Genomic DNA, 14,346 nt, shown 5'->3' with positions numbered 1-14,346 from the left:
ACAGTCCCAGATTGTCACTTTAATCCCAGTAGGAACGGGACAGAACAGCAACCCCATACTGTTTTCTCCCATCACTATTACAGTGAGTTATTACACCTCCATTAGACGCTGGGAGCCCCATCCCCATCGCCCTCTTAGTCAGAAATGTCATCAGAAAGCTTGAAATATCTCCTTGGATTTAAAATTGAGTTTTATTGGTGCAAGCAACAGCTGTCAGAGCTCATTACCAGGTAAAGAGTGATTTTATAGGACTCTGCGATGCCCACGCCATTACATCTTGGGTAGGAATTTCGATTTAATGGCGTTGCGAATTCCTCGTAGTGTTCTGTGGAACCTGATCCGGACTCCAACGTTAGGAACTGAACATTAGCAGGTCTCCCTCGCCGACCTTTGCCCCGTCTTTGTCAGGCCGGTCAGCGTTTCAACTTTGACCTCTCACCCCGTCTGTCCGTCTGTGTTGTTTTCCTTCCTCGTGCGTGTGTGTGTTTTTTTTTTTTTTACTTCGCTCCCACATGTTAGAGCTCTGTAATTACAGCTGTCACTCAAGCATCCCTCCATCTCCACCGTTTTGTTTTCACTCTTTCTTCTCTCTCTGTCTCTCTCTCTCTCTTGCAAAACCCACTCAGAGTCACAAACGGAGTGGGAAAAAAAAACCCCTCTTAAAGTCATTTCCCAGTTTGCCTTGCTGAAGGTCAGGCTGGGAAAGAGCCGGCATCTCCGGTAATTGGGGTGCGTGTGTGTGTGTGTGTGTGTGTGTGTGTGTGTGTGTCTATGGGTAATTGAAAACGCTTTTCCCCTCTCTTAGCTCGGGGTCTACCGATGCGAGATGATGATTAAAACTGGATGCTTTGTTACTCCGCTGTTGTGCGTCTGTGTGTGTGTGTGTGTGTGTGTGTGTGTGTGCAGGCCTGTTATTCCTCCTTTATTCTATCTTGCATCTTAGCTCCTTTCCTGTTCACAGCATTTGTTTTTTGATAAGCGGTCATTGTGGGCCACATTTGATCAGAATAACCTCTTTGCAGATTAAAAACAAGAGGCAGTCGGGTCTTTTGCCTCCCAGACTGTGGCTTGACCTGCCTGAGAAGCTTTCAAATCGCTGTTTAAAACTCACTTGCTTTTATGTAGCAGTCTTTTTTTTGACCTCCCTGTTATGGTTTATTCCTTGCTTTTGTGTTTTTTTTGCCTTGCTTTCATTGCTTTTGCTGTCGATTTTATCTCACACTGTTTTTTTAATCCTTTGTTATTGAGCTTTGAATTGAGCTACATAGCTAAAGATTATTGTTCTTTCTTTCTTTATTTTTCTGGATTCTCGGTGACAAGGTTCACAAAAAACTTTACAAAAGATTTTAATTAATTAACATTTTACAATACAGTTTACACAGTTGATAGTACAGTTAACAGACATTGATATTTCAACATTTCAAGAAATTCAACAGGTTGTCGGCTACCTGTTGTCTCATATAAACTTTAAACCCGGAGAATACAAGATTATTAAGCATGGGAGATGAATATTAGGAATGTATTAATACTTTACATGGAGTTACAGTCATGCATACACACAGGCTGGTGCATATAAGTATTTGAATGTATGTGGACGCGCACACACACACACACACACACACACACACACACCACAGGGCGGTAATGAGGACCAGGGACAGACACCCATGGGAGCGGGCTGCTCCGCTGCACTCAGGTTGTGAGGAGGGGGTTTTCTCCATTTTGGGGTTTCTGTTGGCCCTTGATGTGTTTCTCAGATTTTCCCCAGTTTTCTTAGCGGTGGTTTGGTGGAGGAAGAGGGAGGGATGGAGGCAGGAATGAATGGAGAGAGCGGGGGACCCCGGGGGTGTGTGTATGTCTGTGTGTGTGTGTGTGTGTGTGTGTGTGTGAAATAAATCCCAGTCGGATGGTAATAGCAGGGTCCATGCTCCGGCCAATTTAGCCCTGCTCTCTACCTCGGCCCTGCACAACACCCGGCTAACAATTACTGATAGAAGGAGACAGAAAGAGAGAGGGATGAAGGAGAAGGGGAAGGAGGAAAGGTGGTGGGGGGGGGGATCAAGAGGGGAGCAGGAGAAAAAGACTGAGGGGATACAGAGAGGAAAGATGGAGGATGAGAGCGGAGTAAAAATGAGAAAGACAGATTAAAGGAGGGGGGGGGGAGTGACAGGGAAGAAATAAGGCTCTGAGCAAATTGCGAAGCCATAAAAGAATGGAAAGGAGAGAGGGAGGGAGGGGGGAAATAAAACAAACTCTTTTTAGTTGAAACTTTCTACCGGAGAAAGTTTCGAAGTCTCCCTCCGGATCGACCCCCCCCCCCCGCAAGGAGTCGGAACGTTACGGTAACGTTGGGCCGACGTTGTATGAAGGTTTGCGTGAGCGTCGCGTTCTCGTTCTCGTCTCTGCCCCCCCCCACCCCCACCCCCCGCCGCTCTCTCCCAGGATTAATTACCGGGTGTCAGTCACAGCCGACGGCTCTCCCACGCTCCCTTGCTCCCACCGGTGCATTCTGGGAGAGCGGCAGGTACAGCCAAAGGTAGTGTGCGTGTGGAATGCATGTGTGTGTGTGTGTTTGGGGGGGGGGGGGGGGGGGGACTACTGGGATGTGGTGGAATGTGTGTGTGTGTGTGTGTGTGTGTGTGTCTCTAGGACTGGGACCTTCAATATACAGTCCAAGCCATAAAGTTATATGGCACTGTTGCAGCACTCGTCATAGCAACAAATAGGCAACAAACAAAAGTCATACTGAGGTGATCATAGAGCCCACCCACACACACACACACACACACACACACATTCTCAGACATTGACCCGAAACTCCACCAAGCCCAAAAAAATCCCCCCCCCCACCTCCCACATTAATATTACCTTTGTCCTGTTTCATTTACGACTGCCATAAGTAAAGATAATGTAATGTAGGCCTATGTAATGTAATGTAATGCCTAGTAATGGCTTTATATCTCATGCTGGACACCATTGAGCAGATAAAGGGAGTGTGTGAGTGTGTGTGTGTGTGTGTGTGTGTGTGTGTGTGTGTGCGTGACTCTGAACCTAGCGCACTGACAAAGGGACTATTATAATGACGGTTGGGTGTTGGCACCTTAATTTAGAAACCCCATCTGTAACTTGTTCCCATTGTCTGGAGGAAGGGAAAGAGGGGGGGAGAAAGAGGGAGAGAGAAAAAGGGGGTGAGGAGGAGAAAGGAGGGGGGGAAAAGAGAGAGAGGGAGGTGCTTTATCATAATTTTTAATGAGAGTTATTAATGGGTTTTCATTGGTTGGGGAGGTTGAGGGTGACGCTGATAGTAACGCCGTGCATCCTTTCATCTCGCTCTCTGTCTTTTCTGTGTCTCACACACACACACACACACACACAGCTTGTGTCTGGTGTTGTCGGTGACCCTTCAGGTCGTTTTCAGTTAAACAACCCCCCCCCCCCCCCTCCTCCTCCTCCCCTCTCTCTCCACCCTTCCTCCATCCATCCATTTCTCTCCCTCCCGTCCCCACGCAGACCCGCTCCCTCCATACTAATCAGTGGCTTTCTGCTTCCTGGATGAACAGACGGTGTTTGTCTTCTCCTTCTGTCCTCCTTCTCTCTCTCTCTCTCTCCGTCTCCTCTCCTCTCCATCTCCTTCCTCTCTGTCTCGGCTTATTCACTACTGTCTGCCAGACGAACGCCACAAATGCTCACATACATGTACCGGTCCACACACACATGAACGTACTTGCTTCTTGCGAACATACATACATACATATATACATCAACTTCCACATCTTCCTTAATACAGCACAGTCCAACACACACACACACACACACACACACGCACAAAAGCACACTTATTCTCTCTCGGGCTGAACACATGCACACACTCCCACACACTCCGTGCCCTCTCCTGCTCTCTGTGTCTCTGTGAAATCGCTCATTGCCACTCTGCTCCTCCAAAAATAACACTGATAATTAATTTCCGTTGTGAAATGATTCGTCTGCGGACCGACTCGCTTTCATATTTCACCCTGCATCGATCCCCCAGCCCGCTTGCGTGTGCTTCATTAGTCAGAGGGGGAGAGAGAGAGAGAGAGAGAGAGAGAGAGAGAGAGGGAGAGTTAAGTCAATTACCGTCGCTTATGTTTGAAAGCAACGCAAAAAACACATTAATTACAATAGGGCTGACATGTAAATTGGGATTGATGAGCAGAGGAACCGGGCGAGTTCACGTCACGCTTCCGCAGAGCCGTGCCCATATAAAGCTGCAGCATGCGGGCCCTGGGTATAGGCCTTTAACATCAAAGCAGGGACTTAATAACAGGGTCCAAAGCAAACTTTCTCTAAAGTTATGAGCGGGTGCCATAAAGCCCCACTGTTAGCAGCGGGGCCCGGGCGCCCCGCCACCTCCAGCTGAAACATTCGACATGTGAATGGGGAAAGAAATCTGCCGGCCTATTGGATTTCAGTTAACGCGCTGAATTAACCGGGCTGAAATGGGATCCTCCCCAGCCGTAATGGACAGGACATTAAAAGGGAATCCAAGACGCCTTAGTTCTCAGTAAAAGGGACGGCCCAGTCAATTACATATGTTTACATCTTTTTTTTATATATATGTGCTTTTGGAAATAGTCAATAGCCGGGAGGGAGTCCCATTCTAGGGTTTCAGCTTTTTGCAACATTCACCACAAGCTGATGTATTGCTAATTTGCTCACAGTTGCTCTATTCTTAGTTATATGCTATTATTCTTTGCTTACTACTTGCTGCTGGAATGACCCAATTTCCCCACAGGAATCATTTAAGTTTCTTCTTATGACGGAAAAATAATGTTCACAGCTGTCTGACCAGCAGTCCATTTACATCAAATCAGCAGAAAGCACTTCTAGCCATAATCTCCCTTTCTCCTCCATTTCCCAACAGCAACCACAAGCTAATATTAGTCTAGCAAAACAACTCGCTCTACCCACTTAGCATTTGGCTTCACACTCTTTACTCCAACCGCCACTGGTAAATAAACCCGTTCCTCTTTCTCCCCCCCCCCCCCCCCCCAGGCCCTCCGTCGGCGCCGCTCCACCTCATCTCCAACGTGAACGAGACCTCGGTCAACCTGGAGTGGAGCGCCCCGCTGAGCTCGGGCGGGCGCCAGGACCTGACCTACAACGTGGTGTGCAAGCGCTGCGGGCCCGAGGGCCGCCGCTGCCAGCCCTGCGGCAACGGGGTCCACTTCAGCCCCCAGCAGCTGAGCCTGAAGGGGACGCGGGTGTCCATCAACGACCTGCAGGCCCACACCAACTACACCTTCGAGATCTGGGCGGTGAACGGGCGTGTCGCCCCAGAGCCCCGGGCCCGAGCAGGCCGTGTCGGTGACCGTCACCACCAACCAGGCCGGTGAGTCGGGGGGGGCGGGACGGGGGCGGAGGGACCGGGGTGACTGGGGTGATCGGGGCGGTGGCTATAGGGAAGAGGGGATGTGTTTGTTTACATGCTTGACCAGTTTTATTCAAGGATGCCATTTCCACAAAAGACAGCAATCTACTAGGAAATATTAGGGTTAAGACTGATACTAATTGGATATTTTTGGATTGAAGCTGCTGACAGCCAGTATTTTGTGCCAATATTCAATATCTTTAAATTTGACGATGTTCATGCCAAGGTAATGACAGGTAATCAGTGTTCTTGTCAGGGTGGAAAAGCCTATGAAACTGACTGTGAGACGCTAAAGCTCTCCACTGAAACACAGGATACTAATTATACTCCTGCTACTGCTAGCATACTTGTGGAAGCCAATCAAAATGTCACATTAGGTCACATTGTCACAAAATGTCACATTGGTGTAATTGTCATTTATTCTGTAATACTGTCAGCAAGGGGGGTTGTGTGTGTGTGTGTGTGTGTGTGTGTGTGTGTGTGTGTGTAGGTTTCATGCGAGCCGTGCAGAACTCAGGTTCGCTACACTGGATGCTTGAAATATATTTTTTGGGGGCAATCTGCGTGTCAAAACATGTTTATCAAAGCTGTGAATAATTTGGGCGAAAGCTCGATGATTAGCGAGCGGGATGATGGATTCTCTGCAGTGGGAAATGATTTTCTGCAATATTTCACTCGAGTTTTGCATAATTAGGCACGAGAAGCCGAGGATGAAGATAGGGGCACCGCGCTATATTTAGTTCTCCGGCTAATGAATTAGATGAGTTTTATTGATCTGTGGAGGCTTCATTACAAATGCTGCTGGATCGTGTGTGTGTTAGAGAGAGTGTGTGTGATTATTCTAGTAGAGTACAACCATGAATACAGCCTCTCCGGAGAAGAGCCCTCTTGCCCGGGGGTGCGTTCCAAGCCTCCCCGTTGTTTTGTCATTCAGCCATTTTGTAACCAGTTGTTGTGCAAATGGATTTTTACGACTCTGGCCCCCTTTCTCTCCATCCTTCCCTCCTCTCTCTCTCCACTCTTACAGCCGATCATTACCTCCGACTTTTTTTTTTATTGCTCCGCTCTTGGGTGGCGCGCTAAGTGCCTTTTTGTGACGTTTCTTTATTACTAATTTCCATCCCTGGGAAAAAGGCGAATATCTCGAATCGCGACTCTTGGACCGGCTATTTAAGGACACGACGGTTTGATTTATCAGCCGGGGGGGGGGGTCAGCGAGATGGAGACGAATGGCTCTGCTGCCTGTGGGAGAGCGGCGAGCCCCCGCCAGACAGGCATGTGTGGGAGCCGTAATGGAGCGCACCCTGGAGCCGGGGCTGAGCTCCGGTAATGGCGTGTCAGTGCGGAGACGTACGCGGCGGCCACGCTGACGCACGTTTGCGCAAAAAAACGGTGCACGTACGCACTCTCACACACACACACACACACATGTAGACACAGTGACACACACACACACACACACACAGTGACGTCCCCCTCGAGGTTGCTCCAGGCTAATCTGCTGACTTGAAGTTGTAAGATATAGATGATGTTGCCTTTGGCTCGTCACTGATGCATGTTTCACAACTGTTCTCTGGATTAGTTACATGAAGCTTGCAGCTGGAAACTCTGGGAGAGTGTGTGTGTGTCCGTGTGTGTGTATGTGTGTGTGTGTGTGTGTGTGTGACTCGACTGCGTGCTCGCTTGTGAGTGAGAAAATGTGTTACGTGGAATGTTTCTGAAAGTGTGTGTGAGCTGGACGGACTACATTTGCCTCTCCAACAATGTCCTCTATGTGTCTCTACGTGTGCGTGCCTCCTCTAATTTGTGTGTGTGTGTGTGTGTGTGTGTGCGTGATAAGGAGAATAGCCCCAGACTGATTGGATTTCTCCCTGCTAATGCTCAGTAGGGGCTTTGGAAGCTCTGGTTTCAGCCGCTGGTAATCCAGCCAGTCATCTGCGGCTGTCCCTCTCTCTCTGTATCGCCTCCCCTCATCCAGACACCGTGGATTACACATTTATTATGATAGATTTATTAGGATTTATACGCGCTGTGGAAAAGACACCCCCGCCGCCGCCGCCACCGCCCCTCCATAAAGTTCAGATTTCAGCTGGAGAGGAAGACGTTGGAGGAGAAAGGTTGGACGGGGGAAAAGTGTGCGTGCGTTTTTGTGGGAGAGAGAGCGAGGGGAAAAATAGGTAGAAGTGCAGAGACGCATTGGGAGGCCAAAAATTAAGACGTGCGAGCGCATAGCATTCGATTGCATGTGCACGCATCTGTGACCGGGGCGTGTGTGTGTGTGTGTGTGTGTGTGTGTGCATATGAGGAGGTCAGATTCCACGTCGCACCATGAACAATTCCGCCATCGTAAATCAGCCCGGGGTGTAACCCTTTTCACCCGGGCTGCATGAGGAAAAGGAGGGGAGAGGGGGGTGGGGGGAGGGGGGTGGTGGTGTCCAGGCTTTGAACTGACCCCTGGCTGTAAATGGATGTTTTTTCCCCCTTCATGGGATCAAGCACTTGTGTGTGTGTGTGTGTGTGTGTGTGTGAGTGTGAGAGAGAGAGAGAGAGAGAGTGAGAGAGAGAGAGAGGTGTTTATGTCTCTATACAAAATACTTGGCAGGCTTATGTGTCTAGGAGTGAATTAGTGCATGAGAGAGTGTGTGTGGGCACGTCTGTCAGTACACATGTGTGCGAGTTTCCATCTCTTCTTCGGCGAATCGGACAGACATGCGTGTGGAAACGTGTTGGGGGGTGGGGGGGGGGGGATCTTGTACGGAGGAACCATTTTCTTCTCGAGCCCCCCCCCCCCCCCGAAAAACGGCTCTCTCCCTCCCTCGCCTATTTTTTTTTTTTTTGCTTCTTCCTTGACTCCGATCTGGCAACCAGGCTCCAATCTGGCAACCACATGTGCTCCCAGGCCCCCCCCCCCCCCCCCACCCCCCACCCCCGTCCCCTTTAATGTCGACTCGCTCGGCCCGACCGCAGCCGCCCCGAAATACCTCGCGACGAACATGTTCGCAAAGACAAACTCGCTCGTTTCGACAAACTCTGTTTTTTTCATGCTGAGACAAAAACCTCACAAACTCCTGCATAAAAAAAAAAAACGGACACACACAGGCTCTGAAGCCAAACCTGGGTCTCTTTGAGTGTGTGTGTGTGTCTCTCTCTCTCTGCCGGGGCCTGTTTTTGGTGTAACTCATTATAATGTATGCATAGGTAGTGTGATTGAGTTTTTTCGCTGTCTGTGTGAGATAATGGGTAGTAGGTGTATGTTTTTCTGTGTGTATTTCCATCTGTCTGTTTGTGTAATGAGGTCCTTCTTTGTGTTGCCGTGTGTGAGTGTGTGTGTTTTTGTGTGTGTGTGTGAAAGAGTTTTCGGAGCGCACTATTCTGAAATGAGATGAATATTCATTGCATCTACACTTATTATTCCGCCAGCGTTTTAGCCCACGCGTTCAGGAGGCGGTAAGAAATTACGGATCTGCCCCACATATTTAAATTCATCTACAGAGGTGGCAGCGAGTCTAGCATGGGCTTCTCCAAATCACAGCCTCAGGTTAAACTTTAATCTAGTCTGGATTGACATGTTAGTTTTAGGGTTGCGTGAGCTTTGTATGTGCATGTGTGGTTTGATCGCGTGTGTGTGTATCTTGTAACTCGTCTGTGTATAATTTGGATTTCTGAGTAATACATCTTTTACAAGTCATAAAACCTCGGCCTTGATGGATCACTTAAGTTGGTGTCCGCTCTGTTTTTAACCTCGCCGTCCTCCACGTATGGAACCTCAGAAGGGACCGCTCAGAAAATCACTCATCTTTATCTTCGCATTAGCCCAGGGGAGAGAAAAAAAAAAAAACGCAACAAGAGGAGCGTAACACGATTAAATCGCCATATCTGTCATCTTTGGAGGAAAGATGGATGTGTGGATTACCTAGGGGGGGGGGAATGAGGGCCCGTGACCCCTCTGGGGGTTTGCTTTCGGAGCGGGAGCGTCCTCGGCCGGCCCCCGTGGGGGCCTTCAAATTGGCTCTCGCTGCCGGGCAAGATTGATCGGAGGGATACAAATGGCCGCCGTCTAATTGTTTAACGGAGACGCAACACATTAGGCCAGCAGGATGACACAACCTTGGGCAAATCTATTTACCCAGACATGTCTGCATCCCTCTCCATCTCCATCTACCCCCCCGAACAAGCCCAAACCCATTGCCCCCCCCCCTCCGCCGCTTCTTCGCCCCGCTGAAACTCAATCCATCGCTGCTGCTTGGATTCCAGGCCCGTTTGAACTCAATCCCTGACTAAAAGCCGGGTTTTGTTAGCATTAGCATGAAGGCTAGCCTCCCTGGAGCCCCTGGTCACAGGGAAGAGAATGTATATAATGTCATAGATAATCCAATCATAATCGGTGGACCGGGGAACCCCTCATTAATCATCCCACTGTAATTTTTTAAAAGGCAGATGGTCTGGAACGAGTAAGGTTACAGTACTGTTGATGGCCAGAGGTCAAAGATTCACTTTTGTCTTTGTGAACTTCTGAGAGCCACAGGGAAACGCTGGCAGGCCGTTAGTGGACATGGTTTTGTCTCTGCTGCTTTGTTCTCACTCTGAGGAGACGGGAGATGTGTGAGGTTGTTGCTTGGTTGTCGAGGGTAACACTAGACATTAGCAGTGTGTGTGTGTGTGTGTGTGTGTGTGTGAGGAACAGGGAAGGTGTCGGGGGTGGGGTGATGGCTGTTTCAGCTTTACAGGGACTTCAATTTCAGGCTGTTGTGGAGGCGAGAAGCAGGAAAGGGCTGTGTGTGTGTGTGTGTGTGTGTGTGTGTGTCCTTCTCTTACGACGCCTTTAAAACTGGTTCCCATCTCTACCTGGGTTGTGTGTGTGTGTGTGTGCGCGTGTGTGTAGCGCACATCAGCGTGCCTATTTGTTCCTCGCTCTATAACTCCATCTGGCCCACCCCATATATGCCTGTCTGCTCAAAACTGGATTCGAACACGAGTGCCTCGCTGTTTACGACAGTATCTCTTGTACGCCTATGGATTTCTCTTTGTAGTGTCGAGTGTGTGTATGACCCAATTTTAGTGTTGTCACACTCCCTGAAGATAGAGGTTTGATTTGTGCGCCGGTGACACGCGGGAGGGAGGGGAACGAGTGTAAGCCATTATCTGTGCTTTAACCTTCACATGTTAAAGGGGGCTGAGCGCAGATAGTGCGGCGGCTTGAAATATGGCCTCATTATCAGCTGCTGTAGAAAGGGCTTTGAGATAAGATCGCTCACTGGAGCTTTAATGAAAACCAATTGATTTGCTCCCTTGAAGACAAAAAAAAAAAAAAAAAAAAAAAAAAGGCGAGGCGTCAAGCTCATTTTGAGGTTTCCGAGGCGGACTTGGTACCGGCGCACGGTTTCCCAGGGTGACCTGGGAATGTGCAGAAAATGAAGTTAGACATTATTTTGCCAGCTTGTAGGAAAAGTGGCTCCGGCGCTTGCATCAGCCGAGGGGAAATTGGATCAGTTTTATGGATGCCAACCATTGGTTCAGAAATAGAGTATTGCCATACACTCCGTGGCAATTTAGCTGTGTGGCCGTATAGCTATATAACGCCTCAGCTTTTGAATGGAAGCCAAGCTCAAAGACAAATGGAAGTGATTGCCTTGTGGCCTGGCCCACTGTTTGACTTTCTCAGCAGGAGCAAAGAGTAGGGGATTTAGGAGAGCAACAAAAAACAGACTTGATGTCTCCAAGTCTGAGAACAACATGGAGGACCGGGAGACAGCAGTGGGCTAAAATTGCTTTCCTTCTTTTTTTTTTTTCCCCTCTTTCTTTGATCCGCTAACTAGCTCCCTCTCCAGTGACTTCCATCCAGGCGAAGGACATCACAAGACACACCATCTCCCTGGCCTGGCAGCAACCCGAGAGAGCCAACGGAGTCATCCTGGAGTACGAGGTCAAATACTACGAGAAGGTGAGGGGCCTCATGGGAAATGTAGTTTCGACGAATTAATCCAACAAAATTGCCAAAATAGCGATACAGCGAGTGAATTATTCTTTTGAAAATGGTGTTTTCACTTCAAAGACGTTCGAACCAACCAAGAAAGCCACATCTCACCACATCTCTCTCTCTCTCTCTCTCTCCCTCTCTATTCTCTCTCTTCCTCAGGACCAGAATGAGAGGAGCTACAGGATCATAAAAACCGCGTCCAGGAACACCGACATCAAGGGCCTCACCCCCCTCACCTCCTACGTGTTTCACGTGCGCGCCCGCACGGCGGCCGGCTACGGGGACTTCAGCACCCCGTTCGAGTTCATGACCAACTCCGGTGAGCCACTCCGCTCGGCTCGCGCTGATGACATCATCGCACTGCGGTGTGAGCGGGGCGCCTCGCCAGCTTTATCGCCCCCCCCCCCCCCCGCTTCCGCAGAATCCTGCAATGATAGCATCTTTTACGAGTTTGTCTCTTCCATTGTAGAGTCATTAATCAAAATAGCTGTCGTCTATAAAAGATAAATGATATTGTGCTCCAGCACCTGACTGGAAACTTGAATAGCCTGCACTATCCAAGATGCAATGAATCTCAGTGGATGTGCCAGCTAGGGCTCGACCGATATGGGTTTTTGAAGAATGATACCAGTACCGATACTTTTGGATTGAAGCTGCTGATAGATTATATTTTTTGCTGTTAGTCATCTTTACATTTTTTCATTCTCATGTTAAAAAATTACAATTATTCAGTGTTTCCCCAGGTTTTATGCTGTGGAAATTAGGCCATGGGACACTAAAACTCTCCACTGAAACCCAGGATAACAACAGCAATGCATGCTTGTGTAGAATTAATTCAGGTTAAAGTTTTCCCATAGACAACCAGGAGTATATAAAAGGCCAATGTCAGCCTACCTCTAATGCCAGCTTTTACTAAACCTTCAATAGTACTTTTTCTAAACATCTCTGATATCACATTTGATATCACATGTCAGATTATAATTCAGAGGGTCACAGCGAAGCCCCCGTAGGCCCAGGTGTCCCCTTTGTAATGCAGATAGAGGACAGCGGCGCATGATAATGACACGGGCAAGCACACATCCTAATGGGACGCCATTGTCTCTCGATGGAGCACGGCAAACACAGGACTTTATGGGGGGGGTCGTAAAAAGGAGGGATAGGCAACGAGGGCAAACATAGGGAGAGACAGAGCGAGAGAGGAAGAGAGGAAGGGAGGAAGAGGGAGGGAGGGAGGTCAATGACTTTGACAAACAAAGAGTGTACACTGGTTCTTTCATGTGCGGCGACTCGATCGAGCGCGATGATATTGACTTTGCTCTTTGTCTCTGTCCAACATTCCCTCCCTGTTTTTTTCCCCCTCTTCCTTATCAACCTTTCTCTCTCTCTCTCTGTCTCTCTCTCCCTCTTTCTCTCCCCCACAGTGCCGGCTCCCATTATCGGCGACGGGACCAACTCCACGGTGCTGCTGGTGTCGGTGGTGGGCAGCGTGGTCCTCCTCATCATCCTCATCAGCGCTTTCGTCATCAGCCGCAGGTGAGCTTCATCCCTCTTTCTTTCTCTTTCTCCCTCTCTCTCTCTCCCTCTCTCCCCCCTCTCCCTTCTGCTTTCTGTCTCTCCCTCTTCCCTCCGAGATGAGGAATGTCTTGCTTAGCACCGGGAAAAGTAGCTGTCACACGGCGGAGATGGACGGTCGCGCACGCACACACACACACACACACACACACACCCACACACACACCCCCCGAGCCAGACAGCCTGTGCACCACGCGTGTCGGTTGAGTGATGACTCGCCACACCGGAGCCGTGATTGACAGCCGCCGACAGCTGAAGAGATGCAATCAGCGACCCCACGCTCCCTCTCCACTCCCTCCATCCCTCCATCCCTCCCTCCGTCTCTCAGCTTGTGGCCGTAATCCCAGGCCCGCCAGTTATTTTCCCCTGCTGCGAAGTGCTGACCACCGTGAAGAGAATCAGAGAGAGAGAGAGAGAGGGAGGGAGGGAGGGAGAGATAGGAAGGTGGACAATAAGATAGCGGGCAATGAAAAGTAAGAGATAGAATACGAGAGAGAGAGAGAGAGAGAAGGAGAGAGAGAGAGAGGCAGCAGGTGGATTTGCAGTGACCCAATCTCAGGGTGTTAACCAGCGAGCAGGACAAAGCACCGTCACACAGATGGGATTACATGCAGATGGGGCTCCCTCACCTCAGGGTTTTTTACCATGCTCCCTGTGTGTGTGTGTGTGTGTGTGTGTGTGTGTGTGTGCGTGCACCTCTTTATATGGAAAAAAAATGATTGTTTTCATGTGTGTAGTGGCACTGGGGGAGGGGGGGGGGGGGCTGTCGGTTCCTGTGTTTGTGTTTGCGTGTGTATGTGTGTTAAGCCCTCTATGTGTGTGTGTATGTGTGTGTGTGTGTGTGTGTGTGCCTCTTCACGCGAAAAAAAAAAAAAAAAATCATAGCTCGCATGTGTGTAGCGGTGTTGAGGATAATGGGGAGTGAAGGGGCTTGTTGATTGTGTGTGTGTTCGTGTGTGCCGCTTCCTCTGTGTGTGTGTGTGTGTGTGTGTGTGTGAGTCCTCTGTTTGCATGTGATTGCCTCTCTCTCTCTCTCCCCAGCCGAGCAGGTGGTTGTCTCTGGGCTTTTTTATATGCAATGCGACGGCCACTGTCATTGTGCTGCCGCGGGTTAGGGTCTGCCCGTGATTGAGGGGAGGGGCTGTAATCACGCAGCCGTTTACCGTCATTACAGGACACAATGTCTCGCACATCTGGTCATCTCCACCGCTGACCCCCCGCACATCAATACAAGCACCGGTGTCCGCCTGTTGAGGGACTTGGGTGGGTGGGGGGGGGTGATTGTCCCAGTTTTATATCTTGTATACCCTCTCTTCCTTCCCTTTCCTCCCCATCTCTTGCTTGTGCCCGGTGCCCTTAAGAAACCTTCTACTGTCACATTTGTGGT

The 14,346-nt window shown here is 49.5% G+C and overlaps 1 protein-coding gene across 1 annotated transcript in view; it reads left to right on the top strand.

Annotated features, from left to right (window-relative positions):
• Positions 1 to 14,346, top strand: part of LOC139640101 (ephrin type-A receptor 4-like) — a 54,112-nt gene that overhangs the window by 26,698 nt on the left and 13,068 nt on the right. The window contains 5 exon segments of the mRNA XM_071514268.1: positions 5,035 to 5,303; positions 5,305 to 5,371; positions 11,227 to 11,351; positions 11,547 to 11,706; positions 12,809 to 12,920. Coding sequence (XP_071370369.1) covers positions 5,035 to 5,303; positions 5,305 to 5,371; positions 11,227 to 11,351; positions 11,547 to 11,706; positions 12,809 to 12,920 — 733 coding nt within the window.

The sequence above is a fragment of the Centroberyx affinis genome, unplaced genomic scaffold (assembly GCF_046629955.1).
Source record: "Centroberyx affinis isolate AG114_WGS23_722 - 3 ecotype Tasmania unplaced genomic scaffold, CSIRO-AGI_Caff_v1 ptg008333l_1, whole genome shotgun sequence".
NCBI lineage: Eukaryota > Metazoa > Chordata > Actinopteri > Beryciformes > Berycidae > Centroberyx > Centroberyx affinis.
Note: the sequence above shows the minus strand (reverse complement) of the source record. Positions and strands in the feature narration are given on the sequence as shown.